This window comes from Rhinoraja longicauda, chromosome 13, assembly GCF_053455715.1.
Source record: "Rhinoraja longicauda isolate Sanriku21f chromosome 13, sRhiLon1.1, whole genome shotgun sequence".
NCBI classification, from domain to species: domain Eukaryota; kingdom Metazoa; phylum Chordata; class Chondrichthyes; order Rajiformes; family Arhynchobatidae; genus Rhinoraja; species Rhinoraja longicauda.
In genome coordinates, this window is record NC_135965.1 from 18,355,224 (window position 1) to 18,367,836 (window position 12,613).

General features: G+C 40.5%; 1 protein-coding gene across 1 annotated transcript in view; it reads left to right on the plus strand.

The window, feature by feature from the left end:
- The window catches only part of rnf13 (ring finger protein 13), a 190,037-nt gene extending 178,437 nt beyond the window's left edge, over positions 1–11,600 (plus strand). Inside the window, exons 9-10 of the mRNA XM_078410455.1 lie at positions 2,674–2,754; positions 8,379–11,600. Coding sequence (XP_078266581.1) covers positions 2,674–2,754; positions 8,379–8,770 — 473 coding nt within the window. The 3' untranslated portion in view covers positions 8,771–11,600. The remainder of the gene's footprint in view (positions 1–2,673; positions 2,755–8,378) is intronic.
- The last annotated feature ends 1,013 nt before the right edge of the window (positions 11,601–12,613 follow it).

Genomic DNA, 12,613 nt, shown 5'->3' on the forward strand with positions numbered 1-12,613 from the left:
CAAGAGAGAGTTAAATAGAGCTCTTAATGATAGCAGTCAAGGGATATGGGGAGAAGGCAGGAACAGGGTACTGATTGTGGATGATCAGCCATGATCACGGTGAATGGCGGTGCTGGCTCGAAGGGCTGAATGGCCTAATCCTGCACCTATTGTCTAGTTAATTTTATTTATTATTTTATTAGTTGGTATTTAGTTAATTATTTGGTTAATTTTTAGTTTATTAATAAAGTGGCTAGGAATGGGGAGGACTAAATTGTGGTGTTCAAAATCTGCATGTTGTATCAAACAGTGACAATAGTTTAGACCTAAAGTGAGTTTTCTTCCTGTTATATTTCCTTTAACTGCCTATTCATTTCCCTTCTGAGCCAAGTTGGCTCCAGAACAGTATTCAAACTGCTTTCCCATTGATACTTGGATCCAGTTGCTCCTTCCTGCAGTTGTGGAATTACTAAATCTGGGAACACTATTCATTTTTCCCAGTAAGTAATTAATCTCTGAGTGAGTCGTACCAATCTCTCACAATCCTGCTGTTGCTACTCATCAACTACATAGTTTCCTAAACAAGTAAATACTAGCTAGACTGAATCTTGAGCTTATCAGAAGCTACACATCATCCAGTGATAATTTGGAGCTTTCCTATTCTGGTTAGGCCTTGATGAGCAAAATTGCATTTTCACACATTGCTGAATGTAATGATATTAGTTCTCTGAATAATAGAGGAGCCAGAATTGATTGTGGACTATTCTCCTGTAGTGCATACTAGAAAGAAAAGCAATTTATCTACAATGTCTCTGTGATAATGTTCTTTTTCAATGCCAGATAAATTGATGTTCGGTTTGATTTTGATTTGAATCATTTTATTCAAATGTATAAGCATATTTTGTAACAGAACGAGGGTGGGAGGCCATTTCTTACATAAATAAAACACAAGTACATGTATGTTACTTTCAATACAGTTTGTATTCCAAATGTAAAAAACTTGGAACGTTTAGCAGGTCAGGCGGCATTTGCAGAGCGAGAAACAGAATTACATACAGTGGAATGGCAGTTCTGTATTTAGAAGTATTGTCCAACTTAGCCCTTGGACACCTGGAGAAAATAAAGTTAATTGAGTTGTTCCAGCATCACTCAGCAGAGTATCTTCACAGGCTGCCAAATACTAAAACCAGTAGATGAATTTGCAAGATCTTTTTAAAATGGTCAGAGGAAAAACATTCCAGATTCTCAGACGTACCTCTTGTTTATAATGCCAGCAAGGTTGTAGGTATGGCACACACACAGGTTATGTGGCTGAGCCTTTTAGTTTTAGTTTAGTTCAGAGTCCCAGCATGGTACATGTCCTTTGGCCCACCGGGGTCCACGCCAACCATCTGTCATGCATTCACACTAAGAAGGGTCCCAACCCAAAACGTCACCCTTCCTTTTACTCCAGAGATGCTGCTTGATGCGCTGCGTTTCTGTATATGTGTATATACTTTTGTGTATATACTTTTTGGTATACATCAGCAACTGCCTTTCCTTTCTACACTAGTTCTATGTTCCCCCATTTTCTCTCCACGCACCAGGGGCAATTTACAGAGGCCAATTAACCTCCAAACCCAGCGTGTTTGGGATGTGAGAGGAAACCAGAACACCCGGAGGAAACTCACACGGTCACAGGGAGAATGTGCAGACAGCACCCAATGTCAGGATTGAACAGGGTTCTCTGCCGCTGTGATGCAGTAACTCTACCAGCTGCGCCACTGTTCCACCGTTTTGTTAGACACGTACAAGGAACTCGCGTGCCCACAAACTTATAATAGCCATCAAGAAAAATAGAATCAAGAGTAACCAACAATAGTTTCAGAAGCCTGATCTTCCAAGATTTAAGCATCAACTCTTAATCATATCATATCATATATATACAGCCGGAAACAGGCCTTTTTGGCCCACCAAGTCCACGCCGCCCAGCGATCCCCGTACATTAACACTATCCTACACCCACTAGGGACAATTTTTACATTTACCCAGCCAATTAACCTACATACCTGTACGTCTTTGGAGTGTGGGAGGAAACCGAAGATCTCGGAGAAAACCCACGCAGGTCACGGGGAGAACGTACAAACTCCTTACAGTGCAGCACCCGTAGTCAGGATCGAACCTGAGTCTCCGGCGCTGCATTCGCTGTAAAGCAGCAACTCTACCGCTGCGCTACCGTGCCGCCAAGTAATCTATAACTTGAATTGATTTTAGTTTTACTGTGTGCTCTCATAGTATTTTACATTGTATAGTTTTATTTCCCAGCTTGCTGTCCTTGTTGTGAGAGTTCTCATGAAAAGTTTAAAGTTGTCTCTTAATGTTGTCTCTTAAAATAATTCAGCCTTACAGCAAGGATACAATATGTGAACTGAATTGATAAAGTAAAGATTGCTGAAACTGGGAAAAAAAGGTTGCAATTCTCCAGAAAGACAAAAAGTTAACATTGTCTGTTTCTATTTGGTGGGTTTCAAGAGGAACTCTGGACCAGCACGTTGCCACTCTCCTGTGAGATATATTTTGAAGAAGTCTTGTATCTCTTCGTCACCCTACAGAGCTTTTAGTAGGAACACTGTGTGACACTTTGTGTTCAGTTCGTCCTGTGTACATGTGTGGACATTGGAGCTGCAAAGTGTAATCATTCCATTGTCTCCACAGGGGATGAGTACGAGGTGTGTGCAATCTGTCTGGATGAATATGAAGAAGGTGACAAGCTTCGCATTCTGCCCTGTTCACACGGTAAGCAAATGCTTCTCACTCCTGGAACAAGCTAGGACTGCTTCTCAATCCTGGAACAAATGCATCTCAATCCTGGAACAATTCGAGTTGCAGCAGGCGTTAAAATTGGCATGTAACAAAGGTAATGCCACTGTGGTTAAGGGAGATTTCAACATGCAGGTAGACTGGGAAAATCAGGTTGGTTCTGGACCCCCAAGAAAGGGAGTTTCTAGCGTGCCTCCGAGATAGATTCTTAGAGCAGCTCGTACTGGAGCCAACCAGAGAGAAGGCAATTATGGATTTAGTGTTGTCTAATGAACCAGATTTAATAAGGGAACTCAGGTAAAGGAACCGCTAGGAGGTAGTGACCAGAATATGATGTTTTAATCTGCAATTTGAGAGGGTTAAATCAGGTGTCAGTGTTGCAGTTGATTAAAGGGGACTAGGAAGGCATGAGAGAGATAACGGGGAATTATAGACCAGTTAGCCTGACATCGGTGGGGGGAAGATGCTGGAGTCAATTATTAAAGAAGTAATAACAGCGCATTTGGATAGCAGTAAAAGGATTGGTCCAAGTCAGCATGGATTTATGAAGGGGAAATCCTGTTTGACTAATCTTCTGGAATTTTTTGAGGATGTGACAAGTAAAATGGATGATGGAGAGCCAGTGGATGTAGTGTATCTGGACTTTCAGAAAGCCTTTGATAAGGTCCCACACAGGAGATTAGTGGGAAAAATTAGAGCACAGGTTATGGGGGTAGGGTATTGACATGGATAGAGAATTGGTTGGCAGACAGGAAACAAAGAGTAGGAATAAATGGGTCCCTGTCAAAATGACAGGCAGTGGCGAGTGGAGTGCCGTAAGGCTCGATGATTGTACACCAGTCACTGAAAGTAAACATGCAGGTACAGCAGGCAGTGAAGAAAGCTAATGGCATGTTGGCCTTCATAACAAGAGGACCTTCTGCAGTTGTACAGGGCCTTGGTGAGACCACATCTGGAGTATTGTGTGCAGTTTTGGTCTCCTAATTTGAGGAAGGACATCCTTGCTATTGAGGGAATGCAGCATAGGTTCGCAAGGTTAATCCCCGGGATGGTGGGACTGTCATAGGAGGAAAGATGGGAAAGACTGGGCTTGTATTCACTGGAATTTAGAATGATGAGAGGGGATTTTATAAAAAACATATAAAATTATAAAAGGATTGGACAAGCTAGATGCAAGAAAAATGGGGGGGGGGTCCAGAACCAGGGGCCACATTCTAAGAATAAAGGGGAGGCCATTTAAAACTGAGATGAAAAAAAACTTTGTAACCCAAAGAGTTGTGAATTTGTGGAATTCTCTGCCACAGAAGGCAGTGGAGGCCAATTCACTGGATGAATTTTAAAGAGTTAGCTAGAACTCTAGGGGCTAGCGGAATCAACGGGTATGGGGAGAAGGCAGGTACGTGTTACTGATTGTGGATGATCAGCATGATCCCAATGAATGGCGATGCTGGCTCGAAGGGCTTAATGGCCTCCTCCTGCACCTATTTTCTATGTTTCTAAGCTAGTAAATTGGTCAGTATTAGCTTGATCTCCTCGCCACAGATTCTTCCTTCACTTAGATGCCCATCAAAATATAACAATTAAAATGACCATCCTGGATGATCCTCTGTCATGGCAAAATGTTTCATCTTTCTTCATCCACCACATCCTCCCAAAGCGAACATGACTATCTTTTGTCTGTTATCAGACTTCCATAAGCTAGGGTACCATCTGAATCACCTCTACCCCATTGTGTATATTGGACTTTGTCACTGGAACTGGTGCGCTACAATACTGAGAGCTACATTCTGCACTTCCTTTCTTCCGTTTTGCTCTATCTATTGTATTTGAGTTTGACTAGTTTATATTTATGTTTAGTGTTATCTGATCTGATTGGATCTCATGAAAACAAAGCTTTTCACTGTACCTCGGCACGCATGACAGTAATAAATCTGAAAATGATGCTATGTTTGTACTGAATGCAAAGCACGTTAAATAGTTTTACATCAGCAAATCAGCACAATTCCTCCTTGTTTGTGCCAAATGCCGGTAGATTTTAACAGTGAAATCTAAACTAACAGCAATGAAGTTTTTAATTGAAACATGTTCATAAATACTATTATGTTTGGGAGAAAAAGGCATACATTTTTGGTCCGGGTTGTGGTGCCAATGCAGTAGAACTAATGACCGAGCATTGGTTTACATCTGTCATTTTTATTTCAAGGTTTGGGATTATCCCATTGAGGTACTGACTATTTCATGAGGACATTGCTTTAAAACTCTGTTGGTATAATTTGTAAAGCAGATGTGTACTGATGTTTAAAGGAGTGAGAGGCAATATTATTCAGATGTACAAGATTGAGAGAGGGATTGATAGGGTGACTGTCGAGAGGCTTCTTCTTTCGTATGTTAACTACAACAAACAAAAGGTGGCATTTGGTGCTTCAGAGTACCATAGTTGACGCTTTGCTGCAAATTTTGCCAGTTCCGTAGAACTACCCAGGGTGCACGACGAGGACGTAAAGCAGCTCCCACCCTGTCGAGAGGCTGTTTTCTTGGGTTAGACAACCAAGAGAAGAAAGGTACCTGACAGGAACCTGAGACGCACCTTTTTCACTCAGAGGGTGAGTTGTATTTGGAAAGAGCTGCCAGAGGAGGTAGTTAAGGCAGGTACTATAACAGTATTTAAAAGACTCTTGGACAGGTACGTGGATAGGAAAGGTCTAGATAGATATGGGCCAAATGTGGGCAAATGGGACTAGCTAAGATCTTGGTCAGAATGGACAATTTGGGCTTAAGGGTCTGTTTTCGTGCTATATGACTATGGCTCTCTCTAACACAGGTTAGACCAGTTAAGTACTGTATACAGTTCAGGTCACCCCATTGTAAGAAAGATGTGTTTGCACGAGAAGGGTTTCAGAGTAGATCAGAGGATCATGCCAGGATTGGAGTATTTAAATTGTAGCTCTGGGAAAGGATAGGTCTGAATATGTCAGGGTTCAGTCTGGTGCAGAGGAGGCTGAGGGGGTTAATTAAAGTGAATGTAATGGAGGGACCTGGATAGTTTGAGAGATGGACCTATTTCCTTTGCAAAACTGTTAAAAACTGCGTCGTGACCTGTTGAGTGTGGACTCAATGAGATGTGATGGGGTTGTGTGGCTGTTACTGATCAGCCCAGTCACAATGGCCAAATGTCTTTAGCGATAGAGTTTAGAGATACAATGTGGAAACAGGCCACTTCAGCCCACCGAGTCTGCGTGGATCAGCCATCACCCCGTACATTAACCTATACACGCTAGGGACAATTTTTACAACCTACCAAAGCCAATTAACCTACAAACTTGCACGTCTTTGGAATGTGGGAGGAAACTGGAGAACCCAGAGAAAAAGCACGCAGTCACAGGGAGAATGTCCAAACTCCGTACAGACAGCAACCATAGTCAAGATCAAACCTGAGTCTCTGATGCTGTAAGGCAGCAACTCCACCACTGAGCCACTGTGCTACCCAATAATTCTTTCTGTAATTTAACCTCGCTGGGGAAGATATAAAAAGCATAAAAATGACATTCAAATGGGACACTTCAAATCATTGTAAAATTGGTTGCTTTTGGTGTGATAAATTCCATGACTCATTGGGAGATACAAACAAAGACTGTAGTACCCTTTGATCCCATTTCAGCTGTAAAGTAATTATCATTGTGTGTGTGAAATGGGAAGGGAAATGATAATGGCATTAAAGTAATTTGTGTCCGGAGGTCCCAGCTCCAATTTCTTGGAGCACTTCTTCCACTGAAAATGGGCACCAGCAGCTCAAAACATGAAATGCCTTTCTTTTGTGGGGTTTTTTAAGCATTAATAATTTAAGATGCCCATTATTTTAACTTTCTAGCATAGAAATGGGCAATTTAGCCCAATGGGTCTGTGTCATTATATATGTCCCACACAAGCCACTTAGGGCAGCACAGTGGTCGAGTTGCTGTGGTTCTCAATTTCTTTCCTGTACAATGTCTCATTATTGTTGTTTATTTAACCAATAGCAAGGGTATCGTCAGCAGATTTAAAGATGGGAGTTGGCGCTAGACTTGACTGCACAATGGTGTGTCGAGGAGTAGAGCAAGGCACAGAGCACACAACCCCGAGAGGCACCAGTGTTAAGGTTCTGGATGGAAGAAACGCCATGACCAATTCTAGCCGACTAAGATCTGCTGGTTAGGAAGTCCAAAAACCAGTTACAGATGGAGGTCCCAAGATCCAGAGGTTTAGAGATGAGGTTATTCGGTATTTTGCTGTTGAAGGCTGTATTCAATGAAGAACATCCTGACAGAAATGTTCTTGTTGTAAAAGTTGATCCAGGGGTTAATATAGTGCAAGAGAGAGAGTGATCCATGTGTAGACCTATTTTGGTGCTTTTGATTGACCAGAGGATTAACAGTGGGCCATTACCAGTCTTTGAAAACACTTCATGGTCACTCCAGCTTTTTGTGTCTATTTTCATTATGGTTGATATTAGAGCTACTGGACAGTAGTAATTGAGACAGGTCACTTTATAGAAATGCATGGATCTGTTTGATTGTATTGCTCTCACTTCTCCATTGATGTATTCCAATATTTTCCCAGCAAAAATGCCCGATAAATTCCTGCACTTGTGTTGGAAGGAACTGCTGATGCTGGTTCAAATGGACAGTCTCCTTGATCAACATTACTTTTTTGCATATCTTTCATTTATTTATTCTATGTCTCTCCATATCACAGTCTGTATCTCTCGTTTCCCTTTCCACTAACTCTCAGTCTGAAGATGGGTCTTGAGCCGAAACGGTATGCACGGTAGCGCAGCGGTAGAGTTGCTGCTTTACAGCGAATGCAGCGCTGGAGACTCAGGTTCGATCCTGACTACGGGTGCTGCACTGTAAGGAGTTTGTACGTTCTCCCCGTGACCTGCGTGGGTTTTCTCCGAGATCTTCGGTTTCCTCCCACACTCCAAAGACGTACAAGTATGTAGGTTAATTGGCTGGGTAAATGTAAAAATTGTCCCTAGTGGGTGTAGGATAGTGTTAATGTACGGGGATCACTGGGCGGCACGGACTTGGTGGGCCGAAAAGGCCTGTTTCCGGCTGTATATATATGATATGATATGATATGAAACGTCACCTATTCCTTCTCTCTAGAGATGCTGCCTGACCTGCTGAGTTACTCGTTTTTTTTTGTCTATCTTCCTGCACTTGATTGATTGAAAGTTACAGCATAGAAACGGGCCTTTTAACCAACCGAGTCCACTCCAACCAGTAATCCCCCTACACTAGCACTATCCTACACACTAGAGACGATTTACCATTTTTACCAAAGCCAATTATCCTACAAACCTGCGCGTCTTTGGGGTGTGGGAGGAAACCCATGGGGTCACAAGGAGAACGTGCAAACTCCACACAGAAAACACCCAGGGTCAAAATCAAACCCAGGTCTCTGGCGCTGTGAGGCAGCAGCTCCACCAGCTGAGCCACTGTCATGCTTTCTATGTTCTTCCTTTTCCTGAATTTTGGGGATTTTGTAGAAAATCTAAATAAACTTGTGTACAAATGTCATCAGTTTGTACAATTTGTTTTGTTTGTTCCCTCCCTTCATAGCGTATCACTGTAAGTGTGTGGACCCATGGCTGACGAGAACAAAGAAAACCTGCCCTGTCTGCAAACAAAAAGTGGTGGCTTCTCAGGGAGAATCTGATTCGGAAACTGATGAAGTGGACAGCAGCCATGAAGAAAACGACGATGCCTCTGAGAACACTCCACTCCTGCGATCATCGCTTGCCTCCACCAGTGCCCAATCCTTTGGCACCATGACAGAATCCCAGTCTCACCCAGAGGCGGTGGAGTCCTCTGATTATGAAGAGGAGGAGGAAGGAGACAGCAGTGAAGCTGAGGACGAGGTTAATGAAGAAACAATAGTTCAGATGCAACCAGAAACCCGTAAAATCAGCACCGGAGAGAGAGGAACCAGGGATCCATTTGCAGTAGTTTGATGATTTTGTTTGGGTTTTTTTTAAAACGGCAAATCTTCAAATCCTATAAAAACAATGAGTGTCAAAATTAAAAGTTGGGGAAATTTTTCCATTTGCTTTTCCACAGTTAATGTATCGCTACTTCACAACATATGCATATTTTCTGGTTTAAAACCTTTCATGACTTCCTGCTCATGTGGCTGCTGGAATAGAAAGCAGCTGCCAAAAGTAATACAAAGCTGCCAACCATTGATTTTTTGTGACCTTGCACAGATTAGAGGTCTGTTTCCCCTGAATCACTGCTGCCTGTTTTATCATTATTGCAGCAATCTTGAATGCGACAATGACCACTCAACTACCAAGTAGCTTGGTGGAACCAGTTGCACAGAACCAATAGTGACTTTCTCAGAAAGAAAGCAATGTGAATACTGAGGTAGCTGAATGTCTGACACTTCCTTTGCAAACAAAAAGCTTATATCATGTAATTTTTATCCATTTCCTGTATACTTTCAACCCAAGAATCCAGCCAATGATTTTAGTTGCAAGTATTTTCCCAATCACATTTATTGTCGCTATTGAAATTTTCAACTTATTTTGGATTTGATTTTAAAGAAAACTCTGCACCTATTTACGATAAATCAATACATTGACATGTGATTAAGTAGAGAAAGTAGAAGACTAACATTTTTTTTTACTCCCTATAAATGCATTGGAATTCCTCTCCAGCTTTTATTTTAAGGTCGTATTTTTAGATATCATTTATGAAGAGGGAGCTGGCAGGTACTTTTGTGTATATTTAAGTATATTCTTAATTCGAGCTATTTGAACAAAGTTTATTGTGTCAAATCACCCATGTATTTTGTGCCAAGATGGTGCATACAATAATGACCTTGAAAGCTAAGATTCTTAATAAAAATGTTATAATGAAAGTAGTTTACAATGTGACCTATTGTGATGACAATGCTGACTGGATATGATTTTTACATAACTGGTCCCTTATCCCTCCACCTGAGGCGAGGCAACCAACTATTACATAAGGTGCACGATTTAGTTACATGGTGTTTATCATACCCACCTGTAGGAAGATTAACACAGACAGTCTAGGCTATTTCAATGATTTTGGAATCCACTTCTGGAAGGGGGGGAAAGTAACAATCCCACACTGAGGGTGCATTTATCAGACTGGATATGACAGTGCTATTAAGTGAATTACTGTGGTCCAAATTTTTTTAACCCCAGGTAGGCACAAGATAACACATCTTGTTGCTCAAAATTAAGGTTGTACCAAAATGTTTGGGCATTCTTTCCAGAAGTGTTTTTAAATGTAACCCGTGGGTGTATACCATTCATTTTCATCCTCTTTGAAATGTTTTTAACACATTGCTGCCCAGAGATCTGTTGAGGTAGTCTTGTAGCTTTCTCTGTATTACGTTTAGGAGAAGTCAATGGCAGGTTTTCAAGATCTTCATCTAATTCCCAAAACGGCAGTAATGCATTCATTTTTGTGTAGGTTGTTACTTGGGAAATTCTAATCTTGCAATTTTAAATGAAAAGTTATGCCCTGCATTGTTAATAAAAACTCTAAGATCTTTTTGTATTTCTCCATTACCAAAAGGAATCTGGTCTGGTACAGATGAGAATTTGGTTGCCCTCAGCATTCTTGGTCTAAGCACAGCTGAAACTTGATCAATCTAAAGTCAATTTAAACTGCAAAGAAATGTTTCCTTGACGACTCTTTTGAAAGTTAGAACAGCAGACAAAAATGATCAGTGACGAAGTTTGTGCAGATCCATTGGTTGTATAGTCTATGAGTCAGTTCATCTCAGCTTTTCAATATATATTGAGATGAGTCAACGGGCCTCTCAAAATTAACATTGTCTGACTGGGGTAGCTCTTCAGTTATTTCACCTGATGGGATTTAGTTTTGGTAGCTTTGGATAGTAATGGGTGATGTTTGACGTATTCAGACACTTATTAGCTGCTGCAATTTCAGAAGGAATACCATTGCTTGTCGTTGCACTAAGTGGTTCCTTAAGGTAATTTCAATCTATTTTGCACTTACTATAAAACAACTTATGCTTCTCTTTACAAACTTGCTGCACTTAATATTGTTGGGGAATCCTTTCATCAAATGTTGAGAACATGAGATTACTTCATCATAGCACAGCTACAAACACTTAAATTAAATAAAGATGGCTTGCTTAAAGATCACTTAATGAGCTCTTATGGCTTTATAATCACAGGAGTACCTTTTCCATTAAAGATGTTTAAGAATTATTTTCTGTAGATAATGTTCTACTATCATGGCCCATGGATCCCCAGTCTCTCTCAAAGCTGATGACAGAAAACATGAATTAATTTTTCATCACAATCAGTTGATCTGACTAGACATTTTTTTATCTTGCTTCACTACAATTAAATATTACTAGTACAAGATGTTTGTACTAATCTGCTTTGGAAACTGTATTTTGAAATGATGAAATAAGTTAAAGGGGTATGGTTCTAATGCTGTGTATTCAGTTCTGACTTAAATTTATAAATTCATTCCAAACAAATTTTAGCTCACATTTAATTTGAACCTGCATGGTTTTTTTTTAATGTTAGTGACACTATGCCAAAGGTACTGTCTGAAATATCTGAATTATCTTGTTTTATCTTTGCATCAGCATCCTTTTGGTTCACTTTATTTTTAGATTAATCAAATTAAATGTACTAAGTTCTGAGCTGCATTCCCATTTAAAAATATTCATGTAAAAATTTTGTGTTCATTTAAGTCACATTCTTAATAGATGCTGTACATGTACAATGTTTTTATTTAGAACACTCCACTCCAAACTTATTCTTTAGCTTCAGTTGAGGCTATTATTGCAATTATTTCATAGAATAAAAAACACGTTTCCAAAGATCATTCTTGTTTTTTTATTGCTATCGTGAATTTGAGTTAGTGGTGTGTTGAAATATTTGCCATGTTAGTTGTTGTTTACACACACACTGAGCCTGGTTGCAGGAATGTACCAGGGTTACAGCTGCTATAATGCTGTTCAATAACTCCTCCACAAATATGGTTAAACAATCACAAAGCCCTGTGATTGCACAATCTTCCCTTGTTAAGAGGGACCACAAGGGTATTGTTTACAAGAAGAAAACTACAGACCCATTCAAGGGAAATCATTTGCTTATTTTTCCACATTCAGCACAAGCAACTCATCTATTCCATTGAACTAGGAGGGGCAACTTCCTTAACTAACTTGTTGGTGGTCTGTATAATCTGTGCATGTTTTTGCTGGTTCTCCTTTATCTAATTGCAATGCAGCCAGACCCCTTGGTTCCCTTTCTACAATATTCCAGTAGGCTGAGCCTGTTCTTTTCTGAGATAAAAGTCTTAAAAGCTATGGGGTAACCAGGGACTTTTAGAGCTGGTATCTGTGAACACTAGATTTCATCCAAGGCCTCTTAGACATTTACACAGATTTAATTTGGAAAATATAAGTCAGATCACGTTTTTTACAACAGTGACTTAGCAGGCCAGGCAGTATCTGAGGATCTGCCTGAGGGGTTCCAACCGAAATGTCATCTAACTACAGGTGTTGTCTGTAGAGTTTGAACATTCTCCCTGTGACTGCATGGGTTTTCTCCAGGTGCTTTGATTTCCTCCTACATTCTAAAGGCATACAAGTTTGTAGGTTAATTGATTTCAGTAAAATACACTGTCTTTAATACATTGCATGGCCACAATGGTTCGTTATCAAATCTTTGACACAATTTGACATGGAATCCAAACAGATTCTGACAGTTAGAGGATTTTCTTTCAATCAATTCTACAGCTAAATTATGGCCTCTGAGCTTCTGCCTCATGGTACATTC